Source organism: Solanum pennellii, chromosome 1 (assembly GCF_001406875.1).
Source record: "Solanum pennellii chromosome 1, SPENNV200".
NCBI classification, from domain to species: Eukaryota; Viridiplantae; Streptophyta; class Magnoliopsida; order Solanales; family Solanaceae; genus Solanum; species Solanum pennellii.
The window spans coordinates 32667158-32686130 of NC_028637.1; the positions used below are offsets into that span (position 1 = coordinate 32667158).

The following is an 18973-nucleotide window of genomic DNA, read 5'->3' on the forward strand; positions in this document are numbered from 1 at the left end:
ATACTTGTCTAGTGAAGAGCTTATTAAGTTTTAAGAAAAGTTATTGGGGGTACATAGGCATCCCAATTGCCAATATTTAGAAATATTGGGCATATTAGAAAATATTGGCTTAAAGGGTGTTAGCCAATTTCCAATGTATTGACAAGCTTGTCCAAGAAATGTACCTGCAATAAAGACCCTAAGCTAAAAATCTTCATTTTCAACATTCACAAAACAAGTGCGAGGCATCCATGTGTCAAGCCTAGTTACCATAGCACATGACCAATTAAAATGGGCATGTAGATTAAGCAGTCCCAAGAACATAGTGAGGATCCTTGGGACAATAAGTAAACAATCTATATGAACCATCATGAATAGTTAGTTAGGAAAGTATAAGCAACACATGTGCAAGCACGTGTGAAAAACTGGCCAAGAGTGGGACCACCCTAACCGAATTCGGTTAGGGTAGTTAGGGGGCAGGCGTGCGCAAGGGTCAATCAATGTGGGGCCTAACTCTCTAACTAACTTACCTAACTAACTACTAACCTAGGACAAACAAAAATAGAATATCTAGTGCACCCAACAACCTAAGACTTAATTGGGTGACACTAACCTAGTAACTAGTTCAAGAGACAACGTAGTACCTTACCTAGGATGGTCCAAAAGGGTTACTTTTGTCCGAATGACTTAGGGGTACTTTAGTAATTACCCTAGGTCCCTTAATTAATTAAATTACCAGTTTAATTAATTGAATAAAAATCATTATGATGGCCGAAATTTTTAGGAAAAAATTTCAAATTTGACTAAGTTAAATGTTTTCCTATTTTTAGTCAATCTAGGAGGGGCATTTTAGTAATTAAATAATTTATTTATTTAATTAACTTAATTAGACAAACTTGAACTACTCAAGATCTGTTCCTAAGACTTAGACTGACGTTCAAATACTAGAAAACTCACGACGCAAAACAGTGAGCAAGTTAAAGAAAAACAGAAAGTTTTTCTCGATTCTCTTAGGCGATTTCAAGGTATTTTTCAAAGTTTCGTGCAAGGTGATCTTCGTAGATTCAATTCTACATATGCTATGTGTTTTCTCTCTTGGAATTCTTTCTCCAAGAGGTCTTTCAAACGATTTGAATTCATGAATTTTGAAACTAGGGTTGTTCCCAATGATATTGTTGGACGTCCATCTCCCTAGTTATCCTTGTTTTTGATTCTATAAGTACATAGATGTAATCTCGAACATGTTGTTGGTATGTGGTGCTAACTGATAATTATTTTCATGAACCTTGAGCTGGCTAGACGCATAAGCTATCACCTTACCACCCTGCATGAGAACACAACTCAAACCAACCCTAGATGCACCACAATAAACCGTGTAATTCTCCCGACACTTAGGCAAAGTAAGCACCAAGGCTGAAGTAAGTCTTTCCTTGAGCTCCTGGAAACTCTTCTCAAAAGTCTCCGCCCATTCAAATTTTACTTTCTTCTTCGTCAAAGCTGTGAGTGGGGTAGCAATGGAAGAAAAACCCTCAGCGAATCTGCGATAATAACCAGCCAATCCCAAGAAGCTACGGATATCTATTGGAGTAAGAGGTTTCGGCCAGTTCTTAATAGCCTCAGTCTTCCTGGGGTCTACCTCCACAACTTTGTCGGACACAACAAGACACAGGAAGGTCACTGACCTAAGCCAGAATTCACACTTGTTGAATTTGGCATACAGCCAATGTTTTCTAAGTACCTACAAGGTTAGTCTCAAATGTTGTTCATGCTCTTCCTTGGTCTTAGAGTAGATGAGATTGTCATCAATGAATACGATGACGAAAGAGTCAAGGTATTCATGGAAGAATCTGTTCATGAGATCCATAAATGCAGCAGGTGCATTAGTGAGACCAAATTACATAACTAGAAAATCGTAATGACCGTACCGGGTATGAAAGACCATTTTTGGAACATCTTTATCCCTAGCACTATGCTGATGGTAACCTGAATGAAGATCAATATTAGAGAAGAAACTAGACCCTTGTAGTTGGTCGAACAAGTAATCTATTCTGGAAAGTGGATAATTATTCTTGATAGTGACTTTGTTGAGCTATAGATAATCGATACACATTCTAAGGGTTCCATCTTTATTTTTTCACAAACAACACTGGAGCGCCCCAAGGGGATATGCTCGGCTGAATGAAACACTTATCAGTGACATCTTTTAACTGCATCTTCAACTCTTTGAGTTCAGCTGGAGCCATTCTATAAGAAGGAATTGAAATTTGTTCAATATCGGGTTCTAAGTGGATACCAAAGTCAATCTCTCGAGGGAGAGGAACTCTAGGAAAATCATCAGGAAACACATCTGGGAACTCATTTACTACAGGAACTATTTCTATGGAAGGAATGTCATGATCTAAATCATTAGCACTCACAAGATGACACAATAATCCTGTGGACATCATTTTATTGGCCTTAAGGTTCAAATCAAGGGATTAGGACGACTCAAATTGTACCCCTGCCAGAGCAACTCTACTTTATTAGTGAAACGAAATCTCACAACCCTACTACGGCAACCCATACAAGCATAACAACTATGAAGCCAGTCCATGCCAAGAATAGCATCAAAATTGTTCATTGGTAACTCAACCAAGTCTGCACACATAGTCTTACAACATACAACTATTTGGCAATCCTTGAATACTCTATCAGTTCTTACATTATCTCCTAAAGGTGTACTAACCACTTTAGAATCATGCAAAACTTCAAGCAATATCTCAAAAGTGAGAGCAACCAAAGGAGTTACAAAAAAAAGCGTAGACCCTGGATCAAGTAAGGCATTAACAAAAGTTGAGAATAGTTGAATCATGCCTGTGAACACATCAGCGGACTTCACCTGCTCCTCCCTGCCCTTCAGGGCGTAGAACTTGTTCCTCCTAAGAGGCTCGACTGTTGTTGCACCCTGTGGATTAGGCCTAGGCTGAGCATTACCTCCAGCCGTACCCCTGTTTTGTGGGTAGTCCTTGACCATGTGCCTGTTCTTTTCTCAATCGAAGCAGGCATTAGTGCACTTTCTGCACTCTCTACTGTGAGCACGACCACACTTGGCACATTCCTTTCTAGGACGCTGCATACCACGTTCATTACCCTTCTTGGGCTCGGGTCTGCCTCCTCTAGATGTTGCACTCCTCTGAAAGTTAGAGTTCCCCGAACTCTGATGCCCCTTTTTGAATTTGAGCTACTCACGAACGCCGAAGTTGTTCCTGTTGCCACCATTATAGGACCTGCCTAATTAGAAGGTTTAGGACTCCTAACATCACGGATGCCTCTCTTCTTCTAGTTGTCCTCTACCTGCTCTACATGCACCATAAAATTAGAGAGGTCCATGTTATGGTGGAGCATCGCAGCCCAAAACTCCTCCTCTACATCTCTGGTGATTCCTGTGAGGAACCTGCTCATCTCATCTATGTTGTTAGACACAAGGGAAGTGGCATACCTGGACAGTTTAACAAATTTCAGGGAATACTCCCTAACTGTCATAGATCCCTGCTTAAGATTGATAAATTCCTCAACCTTGGCCTCCCTCATCTCCCTGGGGAAGAATCTCTGTAGGAAGGCTGTCTTAAACATCTCCCAAGTGACCGGAACTCCGCCCAACGCTCGGTTATCCTGCCACATCTTGCACCAAGTCTATGCAACATCCTTGACCTGATAGGAAGCTAGCTCATCCTTCTCCGTATCTGTGGCCCCCATGGCCACCAAAATCTTATGCTCCTCGTCCACAAACTCCTGGGGATCCTCTGAAGTCTTGGACTCTGTGAAAATAGGAGGATTCATCCTTGTGAAATCTCATAGCCTATCTGCCATTCTATGTACCGGTGGTTCCTCCCTCTGAATATTCTGTGTGTTTTCCTGGACCGTCATAGCCTAGGCCTGCATAGAGATGGATTGAGCCATCTGAGCCAGAGCAGTCCACTCCTCCACACCAGTCAACCCAGCTGGGTTAACTGGCATGGCCACTCTTTAAGCTGGAGCATGGGGTGGAACTTAGTTATCCCCAGTAGCTTTTCCTCCTCTCCTCTGAACAACATTCCTCCAAGTATTCATTTTCTGAAAACAATAAGGATTGATGTTAGACACGCTCATAATACCAAGAATTTAGAAATTTTTAAAAGGCACGATAACATCAGAAGAAGGGAATTTTTCCTACGCATCATGCACTCTCTTATTAAAGATAGTGGTGCACTTCACTACCACGATTGCTAGGATTAGGATGATCATCCTTATGAGGTCTCTAGTACATCTCGGGTCTTTCTTTTAGATTTTTATTAATTGTTAGATCCAAGGGATAATCTTTATTTTGTAACTCCCTTTATAATCATAATCTTTTGTGTCAATCCAGAAACATTTTTAGAACACTTATCTTTCTCTACTTAATTCGTGACCCAATTATACCTAGACAAATATAAAAAAATTTCCCTATTATAGTCTCTTAGAAAGTCACCTCAGAAGATCTTGTAGAGTTAGAAGTTGTAGATTTTGATGTCATTCTATGCATGGAGTGGTTATATTACTGTTATGTCTTAATCGATTGGAGAACTAGGATTGTTCGGTTTGAGTTTCCAAATTATCAAGTCCTAGAATGGATATCAGTGTTTATAGGTCGATTTATCCTTTGCCTGAAGGTCATAAAGATGATCTTTACAACTTAGTGTAACACATATTGAGGAATAAAGGGAAGGAGTTAGTAAAATATGTTCATCATCTTGCTCAGTTAGGAGTTAGTGTTTCGAGTACATCAGATGATAGTGTTATGATCCCAAATAGATCAGAATCGTCATTGGTAACAGAAATTAAGGAAAAACAAAACAGTGATCCTTCACTGCTTCAGCTAGGAGGTGTAGTTCACCAGTGGAAACTAGTGGTTTTCTCCTGGGGGATATGGTTTTTTATAAATTCCTTAGGTGGATGAATAGGTGAAGCGTCCTTCATTGGTCCAGATTCGGTTCATGATTCTAAGGAAACGCTCAGCTCACCAGAAATGGACTTAAGATAGATGTCCTAGAAAAATGTAACGAGAAGGAACGTAGAGTTTGAGCAGATGATTGGATTTTCCTAAAAGTGTAACCTATGAAGGGGATGATGAGATTTGACAAACTAGGTTGGGATCTACTAGGGAAATAGAAGCAACCATGAAAGCCAAGTATCCTCACCTCTTTCTTTATGATTCCATTTCAGCTTGAGATAATACTTTCCTCTCCAATCTCTCAGTTTACTCGTGCATAAATTTAGTCTTAATACATTGTTCCTTCAGTCATACTTGCATTTCACCATATTAGCGTGTTCTTGGAACTCCGTTAAGTAAGATATCAGTTTCTAGTACTTAGTGGTCGGGATTGCACCTCCTTCACTTCATATTCATCTAGTTTAATCTTCATTTGAAGACGAACGTTCCCAGGGAGGAGATATTGTAACACTACATATTTGAGAAAGTATAATACTGCATATTTTCATAAGTTACAGGTGCCACAAATAGAGGACGCCAACAAACCTTAGGCTGACCCACAGACTATAGGTGGGTCGGTGGTTGTGTAACACCCCAGAAACTTTTTTCGAACTAAGACCTATGTCATTAGTCGTAGTGAATGATATTTCACCAAGGATTTCAAAATTTCTTATGTCTTAAGGTGTTTTCTCTAGATTTATCACCAAGAATTCCAAAAAAGAATTAAAAATTGGGAACAACAAAAATCTGAAATTTTGAGAGTTAAGCTAAGTATGAGTTTAGGTACAACTTCAAACGCCCATAAATCCAAGTACATGTTTAAATAGGTGTTATAAAAGGTACCATTGTTAATATCTTTGAATTATCTTTCCAAAGCCGCCAATTTTGCTAAATTTCGAGTTCGGATGAGTGAGATATGACCTTTTGAAGTTACATTGTCCAGTTAAGGAAAGCTAGCCGTAAATAGTGAGGGGTATGTTGGTCCTTTCCTTACACAATCGTATTTAAGTAGTTCTTAGTCATATTTTAGGGTTCTAATACTTTTTCAGTTTTTTAATCCTAAAATAGATACGGTTTTAGTTGAGAGTTCAAGAAGAGGCAAGAAAAGAAGAGAGGAGAAAATATGCATGGATGAAGGCGTTCATTGACGTTCTTGAGTCTAGTTGCGGATTTTCGCCATGGGTCTAATACCTAAGAGGTATGTAACCTTACATAGTGTTGGTTCAGTTCACCCACATGCTAAGCATGTATTTTTTTCTGCGAAATTTCATGCTTAATGTTTAGATTGGAGTTCTTGATGACTACTTGTAAGGTGTTCTTGTAGTTCATTCTAAATCTTGTTTTGTTGGAGTTTTGATGATTTCTTGAGATAAAATTGAGTAATTTAAGTGTTGTTTCAAGTATATTAGAGTGTAATTAAGTTAAGTAATCGTATCCAAGTGATTGGGGAAGAAATCGTTTGAATTTAGGCGATTTAGGGTGAGAAAACGAGCAAAGGTGCTCGGCAGAATTTTCTTGGTTGGGGCCTGGCGTGGCACGAATTTAGGAGATTTAGAGTGAGAAAACGAGCAAAGGTGCTCGGCAGGATTTTCTTTGTTGGGGCCTGGCGTGGCACGCATGCCAAAGCGCTCGAAACCCATCTCTGTCTGCCAGGGGTTGTCTCCCCGAGCCACCCATAGCCCCAGGGTCGTTTGCCCAATCTAGTTTGCCTCCGGTAGCTCAGTTTGAGTTCGTTTAAGGTGAACCTTCACTCCTGTTCAATTTTAACTAATCTAAGATACTTCTAAACACCTAAAATCGGTCCTAACATGATCATAACCTTCAAAATTCACATTCAAGGTAGTGTTGAGAGTTAATTTTTGAGAACTCTTTCAAATGTTCTATGAATGTACTTTTGAGTCTAATTGATGAGTCTTCTACAACTTCTTGTAATTTGTTTTAAGACTCAAGAAAGTGAGTATAAGAGTGAAGAGTATGTATTCATGAGTCTAGAGTATCACCTAGATCCTTCATATCATGAACCATAATGCTTGAATTCACAATTAACATTCAAGAGAGAGTTAAGAGTACAACTCAAGAATGTCTTTAAGTTCAATTATGAATTCTTTGAGATCCATCATTGAATTAAACTAAGTTTTGAAGAAGTAAATAAGAGAGTGAGAAAGTCATATACATGATTTCCATCTAGTTACTTAGACCTTAGAGTCGAATCGAATTGTTCATGCCCATAATTCCACATGTTTATGTCTTCTTTCCTAACAACATGATTTATGGAAAGTCAAGTCAGTAGACTTGCCAAATTTGGATTAGGAAAGTCAATGAACCTGCCAAATTTGGATTTGGAAAGTCATGCCATGAGTGTATCATGCATCATCAAAATTATCATTTTGCAAACAACACATAACATATTTCACATATCATATCACGTAGTTTATATCATTCTTTCATATGCCATGAGACCTTGGGATCATGGACTTGACCTTAGGACTTCCCAAAATGAGGGCTCAACATATGGGACCTCAACTAGGGAGCCTTCTTTAGCAAAAACATAGTCTGATTCATTCATTCATATGTACTTCATTTCATTTCGTTCATATGCTAGTTTGAACACCAGCTATACCTAGGATGTAGTTTAAGAATTTCATCAGGTTAGCAGTGCAATGATCAAGAATAAACTAGTGTAATTACTTGAGTCTAGCTTTCCTCTTGATTATCCTATCCAAACACCTTTGGTATCGTTCATTTCATTATATGCATTATCTGATGCTGGCCTCATTCATTCATTGGGAAATTTAACTTTAACCCACATAGATCATGTGAACATAATGAAATCCAATGTGTCCCCCACACCAAAATGAGGTGGAACCACCGGCCAAAGTGACCCAAAATATTCTAGCGTACATGGGAATTTAACCCCGCCAGATCCCTATATTGGCATTATAGGTTCGAAAACTAGGAAATAGAAGGAGAACCATACCCAGCATGCCTGAAAGTCTCATCTCGTGAGAGTTACGTGAACCTCCGTCCTTCCTGAAAGAAGGCATCACCGCTCATAGCTAGTCTATCGGTGCTCAGTATAAAGTTCCAATACATTCAACTCATATGTCATGGAAGCTGCCTTCTAGTATGAGGACATGCAGGTCTAGCTCTGAAACTCTGGGAATTCTTACTATTGTACTCACATTTGTTTTTGGATGTAGGTGCACTAGCAGATGATTAATCATGTCCTTTCTGCTTATGTTGTAAAGAAGACATGTTTGCATTACACTTTTGTTGCCCAGATTCATTCCCTGATTCCTCATCCCTGTTATTCTTAAACTGTTTCCTATTCCTCAGTTTCTCCTTAATAACTTATTGCACATGGATCATCAATCTTGTTATGCCTATATCCCTATCATCGTAGTTGTCTTGCCTTCCTTACTTGACAAAGGAGTCTACCCAACAACGAATAAACTTATCATGCTCCTCATGTCAGCAAACATCTCTTTGCTTCTCTTAGCTCACAAGGACAAAAACACCCCATAAAGCACTCCTAAAAACAGTCCAACTCATAATTGGTTACGCACAAGCACGAGTTAGAAGAAACTTTTTGGAGATAAAACTCTATCGTATGAAATGAGTATGAACGAAATGAGGAATTTCCTAAATTTTGCATCTCCAAATTATAGATGTGGCATGCTTCACACTGATAAGTAGGACTCTATAGACACGGTTTCACAGACTCCATAAGACTCTTAAACTCTAGGCTCTAATATCAAGTTTTTCATTGCCCGAGCCTACACCTTGGACATGGCTGGCACTGGAGAACCATTGTTGACCCCAAGAGAAACCTTGGACTGACTTACTTACTCATCGGAAGACTTAAACAATTAAGAAAGAATTCAAATGCTAACTAACTCAACTATCTCAAACTGAAATTAAAATGCTTTAAAAATAAACATTTAACTTAGCTAAAGTGGCAACTTAAACTGTAAAATAAGCCAATAACAAGATATTGACAAATGAACTAGCTGACTCTCCATCTATGAAGCCTTTAAACAAGTAAGATGGATGTCTATAAAATATCCACGATATGATAATGAACTAAAATTGTGAAAGCTATAAAAGGGATGCTCCGAAAGTAAAGAGGCTCACCACCGGACTATGAGTGCTCAACCTAATCAACGAGGCACTTGATGTTGATCCTTGTTACTAGTGTCTATATCATCACCTAATGCAAGCTAACTGACATTAATATACTGAATTTACGAGTATCTGAGTTGGAATACTAAACAAGACATATGCTTGAAAGCAAGGGAAGAACCAAACCAGTTCTTAGTTGAATTGAACTAAACTGATTTCGATATAAAGCAATATAAGTAAATGAAGTATTTTAAAAGCGTTAAAACATGGTTTTCAACTCTATGTATTTAGAAGTACAATAATAACTTTGTATTTTTGAAAAGATACAATATGAATTCTGTTTGTATTTAAAAATAGAAACATTTCTGATGTATATATAAATATAAATATTGTTGTGGGAGTTTTGTAACCAACAACTATCACTTAAGATTTATCGTGATGATATAATATTTTGCCTCACGCTGTCAGGGTAGTCCTATATATTGCCATGAGGATAGAACCTGATCTACTAAGTGGATCCACTAGTCTATGCTAAAAAGTACTTAGGAATTATCTAAAAAAGTATGAGCATTTTCTACCCATGGTGACTACACGATTTATGGGGACAGTGAGTTGTTTGAACACTCCCTCAAATCGGTGCTCAATACTACTCCAAAAATATGATATTAGCTCTTATGTTTTTAAAAAACATACTTTTTTCTGTGATTTGAGATAATATCCCAAAAACTTAGTTCAAAAGCTATCTTGGAAATCAAAGTTTTCTCCTTTGCTTTATTGTGGAAGCATTTACTATCTAACTGAAAACTAGCCCAAAGGCTCTTTACTGAAAAACTAGCTCAAAAACTCTTTATAAATCAAGATTACCTTTTTTTGTTAAATGTGAAAACATTCTAAAACCTTCTGAATACATAGTTCACACATACTTTTGAAGAAATGAACTTCAATCTTCAATCTTTACTCTTTAGTCGACATAAACACAAGTCCTAAAATAAAGTTAAAAACGTTTGTAAAAGACTTCTATAAAAATCCATGAACTTTTGTTGACTTGACTCTTTAACTTCTGTTAAATTTACTCTTAAATTCTCCTGACTTGACTCTTAACTGATCCTTCAATTGAGTTATGGATTCAAGGATTGTGATTTTTGATAGAAAAGATCTCATGATTTTTAGGAGTGTATTTTAGACAGTTAAGCATGAGAAAAGTTTCTGAATTCACTTTCTGGAAGCAAGTACGTGACGCGGAGCTGAAATTGTAGTCCTTCAGAAAATCAACGAAAAGAGTTAGTAAGTTGAAGGATATATGAAGTGCAACTGTTTGTTATGCAATTGGAAAGTAGAACTTAAGCTAAAATGACCCTCTCGTGTAACACTTAATGGGCTGAGTTGATCTTTCTTAATGCAATATATACCACAAGTGGTGAGTTATTGTATATTCATTGTATGTTAATTGAGTCTATAACTTGCCCAGGTTGTAATTGAAGCGATATATGATTATGTGGTACTCGAAAAGATGATAGCATTCCTTCTTTGGAATTACTATAGAAATGCAGCCTTATCTCATTCCTTTGTCAGCCCCTTGAGCTTTTAACTTAACCTTTTGTTGAAACCTTGAAAATAAGTTGTATCCCCTTTATTGATCCGCTGAGATTGATCCCGATCCTTAATGCACTGTGTTAGGCTAAGGGACTAAAACAAAGAGATCTGTCCGAAGCAAGAGAGGAAGTATTCAGGAAGGGAAAATAAAAGGTAAAGGCAAAATAATGCCTGGAGGTAATTTGAAGATTTGTTTAATGTATGTAAAAAATAATACATATACATACATACATACATATATATATATATATATATATAAATATATATCACAATTACCTATTCATAATACAATTGATTTCAAGGCCATAATAACATAAAATATATATTGGAAATATAGTAAACACCGCCATTATAAGTGGACCATACCACACAATTCCATACAAGGCTTCATCAACTATCAATACTACAAGAAAAGTAGAGAGAAAGAGTCATTCTTACCAATTCATCAACCTTTGATCCTTATTGATCAATACCCATATTTCATCAACAATCCATATCAAGGGCAGTAGCTAAGTATCTTTGACATAAACAAAATCCTACATTCATGTACTATAAAGTAAAGATTACAGTAAATACACGTCATTCATCAATCGATAGGATATAGAGTAATATAGATCACTCACCAATTTCCCTAGCATTTATCATAAATCATAGTTCATCAATAATATAATTTAAGGCAGTAGTTAAACATATAATAAACTAAGCTAAAGCATGCTTCATATACCCTAGAATTGAGATGACATCATGTATATTACAATATCAATCTATAGGCTAGAAGAACATAGATTAATCCATACAAATTTGATTGTATCTAATCACATTGGATCAATTACACCTAATTTATCATCACATTACAATGTAGGGAGTCGCTGAAACAATTCATCATGATCGAGTCACATAACAACCATTGTAGCATCGAGACTACAAGATACTACATTATAGACCAGACTTATTCAAACCTTCAAACTTTGATCCTCATGGATCACTCATCAACAAGTCACCATCAACACAAATACTAGGCAGTACATTTAACCATATTAAAATCATTGAAACAAAATTTGATTTAATTAAAATCAAAACCACAAAGCCCATACATGGATAAAACGAGAGTTTGAAGAGAGTTTGGGTTCATCATGCAATTGGATTGGAATTCACTTTACAATCATCATATTAAAATCAATTCGTCATGAGGAAGACTTTAAAAACGTTTTGATAAAGAACCCATGGCTAGATTTAAGAAGGAAAAGCTTGATCATATTTTCTCTTTGAAAACTTGGAGAAGAACTCTCTAGATGGAAGATTAACTAGAGATGAAGGACCAGCATACCTCATTTTAGGATAAAACCACTGAAAATTGATGAAGAACCCATGGGAATCCAAGCTCCAAGCTTTTATTTAGCTTCACCTCGAATGGCGGTTTCTAGAGAGAATATTTTGGGTGAGGTCAGTCGAATTTTTGAATAGAGGATTGGGAATAGGATAGTCACATTTTTTATCAACTAAATGCACCGAAAAATAACCAAATAAACCAACTAGGGTCAGTTTATCACTTGGGGTGAATTTCACATTCACCCTTATAATGAAACAACATGCAGAGAATTTGTTGCAGGCAGCATTGACGAGAGCAGTCGACGGGGCGTCATCTAGTCAGCAAGCCGTCCTTCTACCACGTCATTTGCGACTCCAACTCCTTCATGAAGGGAAGATCTCACACTTCTCAGTGTTGAGCGACGCCTACCATCGACGGGGCGTCCAATGAGACACAGGGCGTCGATTGAGGTCTCATCAATTAACACTGCCAAGGCAGTGTCTTCACAACCTTTGGGTCCTCCTTGAAGGCCTCATACAAGGCCCGTGGGGAGTCGTACCCTAAAATTTCAAACATAAATATAAAAATAAATAAGTCAAGGACCTCCCACATCAGTTTCACCAAAAACAAATACTCGTAATGCATCCAAACATGTATCTAATAAAAATCTGATTTTTATTTTGTTTTAAATCATATAATGAATATAATTATTAATTAATTACATTAATTCAATAGCTTAAATAAAAAATCACTTTTAATCATTGTTTCCACCTAGGTTCAAACTCGGGTGGAGCAACACTTCACTTCAATAGCCAAACTTCAGCCCTCTCTCCCCATAATACCCCTCAACCTTATTAATTAAATAATTAATTGTATATTTAGGGTAATTACGATACTACCCTTAGCCTAGAAAAAGACCATTTTACCCCTAGACCATCCAAACCTAAGATTTTCCCTTTTTAAGTCTGGTAAAGACTCCTTCAAGTAAATTTTTGTATTTGAGAGCCCTACATGGTTGGAAACCAACCTTTCCAAGATAAACTAACTCCCCAAGTTAGTTGGATTGGCTATAGAAAGAGTTTTGAGGTCTTGTTCTACGCGCCTCAATCCGTTTGAACCATGGTCTAATCATAGGCTTTCTTGACATATTAAGCATTTCTTATCTTATCCATATTTTGGGTTATTACATTATCCCCCCGTTAGGAACATTCGTCCCTGAATGACACTACTCTTAACTGACAATAAGTAAGTCATCTATAGAACGTACGCATGCATAGGTAATCCAATGCTCCCCATTGGTGAATATCTTATTCACATATTAACCTGATGGTGCACATCATTATAATCTACTAGTAGTTTCACATTAGTAGACTAAGGAACTCTTTCCTAAACTAGTCTCGTCAAAGCATACAACATAGTAAACATATAAATCATACAAATCAGCACCCAACATGATGTCTCAATCATATTAACCTCATACTAGTGCATACACACCATACACAGTAAAATACTTGAAGGACTAATTAAGGCTACTCACGCGAAACTTCACCAGAGGTGCCTTCCCCTACACCCCCGGATTGAGTGCGAAGAATCGTTGCCTCCTTGGAGCCTCTTCATTTGGATCATAAGACTGAACTCTCTCCTTCCCTTGTTCTTGACTTCTCCTAATCGGACAATCCTTCACCATGTGACCCGGTTTTCCACAACTGTAACAAGCGTTAGTGCCCATCATACACTCTCCTCCATGTAGTTTGCCACACTTCTTGCAAGGTGGTCTCTCCTGAGTTGTAATGTTTTACGAACTTCAGGGAGTAATCCTTGACTGATATCGAGCCGTGCTTAAGGATAATGAATTCCTCAACCTTAGCCTCCTTCATTTATCTAGGAAATAACTTCTCTAGAAAAGCCATCTTGAAAAGATTCCAAGTAATAGGACCTCCTTCTAAGGCCCTGCTATCCTGCCACACTTTATACCACGATTGAGCTACATTCCTTAGCTTGTAGTATGCCAACTAAGACTTCTCCACATCAATTAAACCCAATAGCCTGAGCTTGTAAAGTGCTAGCTTGGGCCATCTGTACCAACATTTTCCTTACTTCTCCATCTATCAACCCAGCTGGGTTAACAGGCATCTCTATTCCAGCAGCTGGAGCCTGGGAAGGAACCTGAATTACCCCAACAGCTGCTCCTCACATCTCTCCGGCTGCTTTTCTCCTTATATTCATCTTTTCGAAACTTCAAGATTTGATTTTAGATACGCTCTTAAAAGCAAGAAATCCGACATGAGAGAAGGCATGATAAGATTAGAAGAAGTGAAATTTTTCCTACGCATCATGCAGTCTCTAATCCAGGATAGTGGTGCACTTCACTACTATGCCTTAGAAACTACTCAATGTGGTTGATGTGAACTTATTATACTCGCAATTTAACGTAGCGTTCTGATACCAACTTTGTCACGACCGAAATCATAGTGAAATTTGAATGATAGGTGAACAACTATTCAAGTTAAATTTTTAAAACTTTTTAGTAAATGTAAAATTGGAGTATTATTTTGCATACACTTAATTTAATTTCACACATTATCTACTATTAAACATTAAATGATCATTTGTGTCATTATATTGAGCCATCATAAAAGCCATTATGATACTTTAATTTCATTGGTCAAGAAGCAAGAGAAGTCGGGACAATTAAGTCTTAATTATAAGAGTGGCTAATATATTAAATCTCTTTAAGGAAATAAATAAAAGTTGTTGTGAACAAACAAATTACATTGAAAGTTAAAAATAGAAACAACAAGTATTTTTTTGATATTTAATAAGAAATTTTGATTTACGTTTTATGTGTATGAAAGTCAGAACTTTTAGGAAACACTTTATTCCTATATGAGCTTTGTGGTTGTAAATTCAAAATTTAGCTAGACTTCATGGTAATGTCTAGTATATTGAATCCTTTAAGGAAAATAAAAGGTTGTTGTGTAGAAAAAGCTATCATTAAAAGTTGACTCAATCATGATTGTGGTTGAGTGGTAAGTATTTTTTGACTATTGGTTGGAAATCTCAATTCGAGCTCGATATATAAAAATCAAATTTTAAAAAAACTTTTATCTTCAATATGGAATTTTTTCTTTGTGAATTTAGACTTGACCAAATTTCATTATGAAAATTGAACTCAAAATAGAAAATAACCAACCAAGAAAAGAAGAAAATGAAACAAAGGACATGGTTAACTATTCCACCAAATAAGTCCATGGGCCTTCAATGCAACAACAATCACATACTTAATGTTATCTTATGGTGGTGTGTATGTAGTCTTATGTCTACTTTATGAAGATAATGACGCTATTTTTTATATCAAAATAGTCAGGATTAAACATACTAGAAGATACATTATGTAAGCAAAGAAAAACAAGTACTAGTAAAATTGAAGGATAAGATAGTATATCAAGAATAATTTAAAAAAACTAATAAATAAAACTAGTGTTAGCTCGACTACGTATTAATCTTCTTTCCCTAATTCCGACTTCCATATTCCCTGACCAAGTTGGAGTGGATTCACCATTTAAAAACAAAAGACTAGTCAACTTGATTCCACTTTGAAGTTGTTTTCCCTCCATTTCAATTTGTTCGTCTTACTTTCACTTTTAGTCCGTTTCAAAAAGACCATCTCTTCCTTTGGAAGCTCTTCAATTCTAACTTTCCGGCTAGCATGATTAATACCACAATATTAAAGAGCATTGTGCTGCATCCTACATATCCTTAATTTAAAGCCAGAAGATTCAAGAGTTTCCTTTACTTCCTTAAACTCCGTAAAAATCAAAACCAAATAAACAAGTTGAAACAAAGAAATTATCACTTCTAACTAATATAAAATGAAGAAAGGAAAACTTTGGTCCTTTTTGAAAACAATTAACCATATGATCCCAATTTAAAGGATTGAACTAATTTGTAGCCATGGAGACAGTTTACTATTGTAAATACATCCATATACCAACCAATTAATGGTGTCTCTACTAACTATATCATCCCAAATTTCCCTTAGGTTTTCCCCTTAGAATTTGAGAGAGAACAGAATGATGGATTAAAACATGGAAATCTAATTGTGTTGAGACTTATATAAGTCAAGAAATTATTTAGGGTTTTCATGAAAGTAAAAAGACAAAAAAAACTTTTTTAGTGCTTTCCCATTGACTAATTTGTCACTGCAAGTGTCATTACTTAAGTCTAGCTCACCTCTCTATTATCTTATCCTAACACCTTTCATCATGCGCATTATTTGAGGCTGGCCTCAAGCTTTCTTTGGGAACTTAAACCTTAACTGACATAGATCATGTGAGCATCATGAAATCCAGTGTTCAACTACACACCGAAAAAAGGTGGAATCACCGGCCAAAGTGAACCAAAACATGCAAGCGTATATAGGGACTCGAACCCTACTAGAACACTATATTGGTAGTATAGGTTCAAAGAATAGGAGATATAAGGAGACCCATACCCGTCTGGACGGACAGTCTCATCTCATGAGAATTACACGAACCTCTGCCTTCCCGAAAGAAGGAATCGCGACTCATAGATAGCCTATCAGTGCTCAGTATAACATTTCATTACATTCATCTCATACATCATGGAAGTTCGCTTCTAGCATGAGGCATCATAGCTCATTAGATGATTTCTCATCTCATCATTATGTATGAAGTGTGAATTGTCCTTACACTTACATATAGAGTGTGATTGAGACTTGTTTCTTAATATTCAACACTCTCTGGGTGAGTACTTTTAGTGACCTGGTACAGCTTTACTCACTTGCACTAGCCTCATATTTTGGTGCCACCATATTTTCTCTTAACATCTTGTTGTTTCATCTTTACTCACCTTTCATTATTTGTTCATCGTATAACTTATATATGCTCTCTTGGGGTTTACATTGAGGGACATTGAGTCTAGGCGTAGATACAACTTGTCTCACTTGTACTAGCCTATCCTCATGTAACCACTCTTTCTGTTCTTATTTCATACTTGAGTATATATATACTCTCTTAGAAATTTCATTAAGTTACACTTATTTTAAGGCGTAGATGCAACTTATCTCACTCGAACTAATCTATAGTCATGTAGTCACTCTTTTCTTTACATATTAACTATGAATTCATTCTTAACACTTTCTTTTGGAGTATGCTTGAGATTTGACTTTACATCATTCTGCACTCCCCTTACGTGACTGTTCATTTCGTCATATACTAATGCACTTGGACTTTTAGTGTGTTTCACACTCTTACATAAACCTCCTAGGTTCACATCATTTCATTACATTCATCTTAGGTTCGCTTATTTTGAATATATGCTGGACTTATGGATCTGTTCACCAATCATTCAAATTTCACCATAATTGTGTATAATCATCACTTCCTCCAGTTCAATTTGTTTTCCTTTTAAATATTTTTAAGGAATACGTCCCTTCTTTTTCACATCATGATTTAAGACACCAGATTAAAGATTAATTTCAGTAGATTGCCATATTTTTAAAATTTAACATGACCGGATTCAAATTTTCTTTTAACTCTTTGAACTTCGTATAAAATTTAAATAAAACAGATAGATCAAAACAGAGCGTGAGTAATATCCTTATCGTGTGCCAAATCTATGTTACTACCTAAAACTAGGTCGTTGTTGTTTCTTTTTAATGTTTTTAGTTGAAAGTAGCGCTTGGGGTTCCATGTTAAACTGTAGATTTTGGGACCTATTTCTGTGGAACACAATAACATAATAATGGGACCACCCTATAACATAAGAATCTTTTTAAACATACTTAGCCATCGGAATCCTTTGGTAGCTTATCAGAGCTATACAAATATTTGTAATATAATATTATTTAAGCGAGAGTTTATAGATTATGTTATGCATATATGTAAATGAATTGTAACATCTAGTACAAGGTGTAAATGCCTATACATAATAAAATAACAGAGGGTAATAGATACCAAAAGTTAAAGAAGGTCAGGATAGGTTATTGCCACAATAGATATGGTAATCTAGTCCAACATTAAGCCTAAGACTACTTGAATAAGCTAATACTAATATAACGTTGTACTACCTACTAACCTTTTACTCTTATCCGCGACCTTTGTACCTTCATATCTTATCTCATATCCTCAGCAAGATAAAGAAGATTCATATTATGTCTAGTCATTTTTCCTAAATACCTTTGAAGTTTAACTCTACTTCTCCTTCTCTTCACTATGTCTAATCTCTCACACCCCCAAATTGGGACTTATGCACATCTCCTTTTAAACATGTCTCACCCTTTTTTTATCAATTTGTCCACCACACAGGTCCCTCCATCTTTGTCCCGCTCATTCATAATCCTATCACTAGTTCCTGGTAAAAAATAATCACTAATAACTTAGTAAATATTTCTTGGGGTATTCTATTTGGAAAACTATTTAATTTGTTCTCGTATTTTAACCCTTTTAGCACAACTATCCATTTCCGCACAATTTCAAATATTTCATGTCACAAATTAAATATGACTTCAGTTTAGAAATTTTTTTCTTAAAGTTCATACATAAGTACTTGAACTTAAGTTATATTTGCATGAACACCATGCAAAATTATCTAAGCATAAGGCAACGATTACTGACTTTAGTCATATATGCCTAAAATTCAACTAAAACATCAACTATATCTACACTAACTATAATATTAAGTCTTATCTTAAGATATTGAATCTCTGAAGTTGTTTTGGAGTTGATAGATTTGTAAATCTTTAATGATACAAAAAATGATTCTTTATCCAATTTTCTTAGGAGTCGTTTGGAAGAGTGTATAAGAATAATTCTAATATAGTGTATTGGTAATTATTTTTAAAATGATGCTTGTATAAGTAAGGATTACATTAAAAATATATATAGATTATTTTTTATGCATTGTTTTGTTCTGTGTATTATCAATTGTATGCATTGCATAAAAATATTTATTTATAAAGA

General features: G+C 36.1%; 1 protein-coding gene across 1 annotated transcript; it reads right to left on the bottom strand.

Moving 5' to 3' along the window:
• Positions 1-3007: 3007 nt before the first annotated feature.
• On the bottom strand, positions 3008-3639 carry LOC107019707. The gene is made up of 2 exons (XM_015220101.1): positions 3313-3639; positions 3008-3199 (listed from the first exon to the last, which is right to left on the bottom strand). Exons 1-2 carry the CDS (start codon positions 3637-3639, stop codon positions 3008-3010), a joined length of 519 nt encoding a protein of 172 aa, XP_015075587.1.
• Between the last annotated feature and the right edge of the window lie 15334 nt (positions 3640-18973).

What these genes read in the sequence shown, in the direction of transcription:
- LOC107019707 (XM_015220101.1), bottom strand. Translation starts at nt 3,639, where the DNA reads ATGTGGCAGGATAACCGAGCGTTGGGCGGAGTTCCGGTCACTTGGGAG. An exon ending in TTATGGTGCATGTAGAGCAG is followed by an intron (nt 3,200 to 3,312) that starts GTAGAGGACAAC and finishes GTTCGTGAGTAG; the next exon opens with CTCAAATTCAAAAAGGGGCA.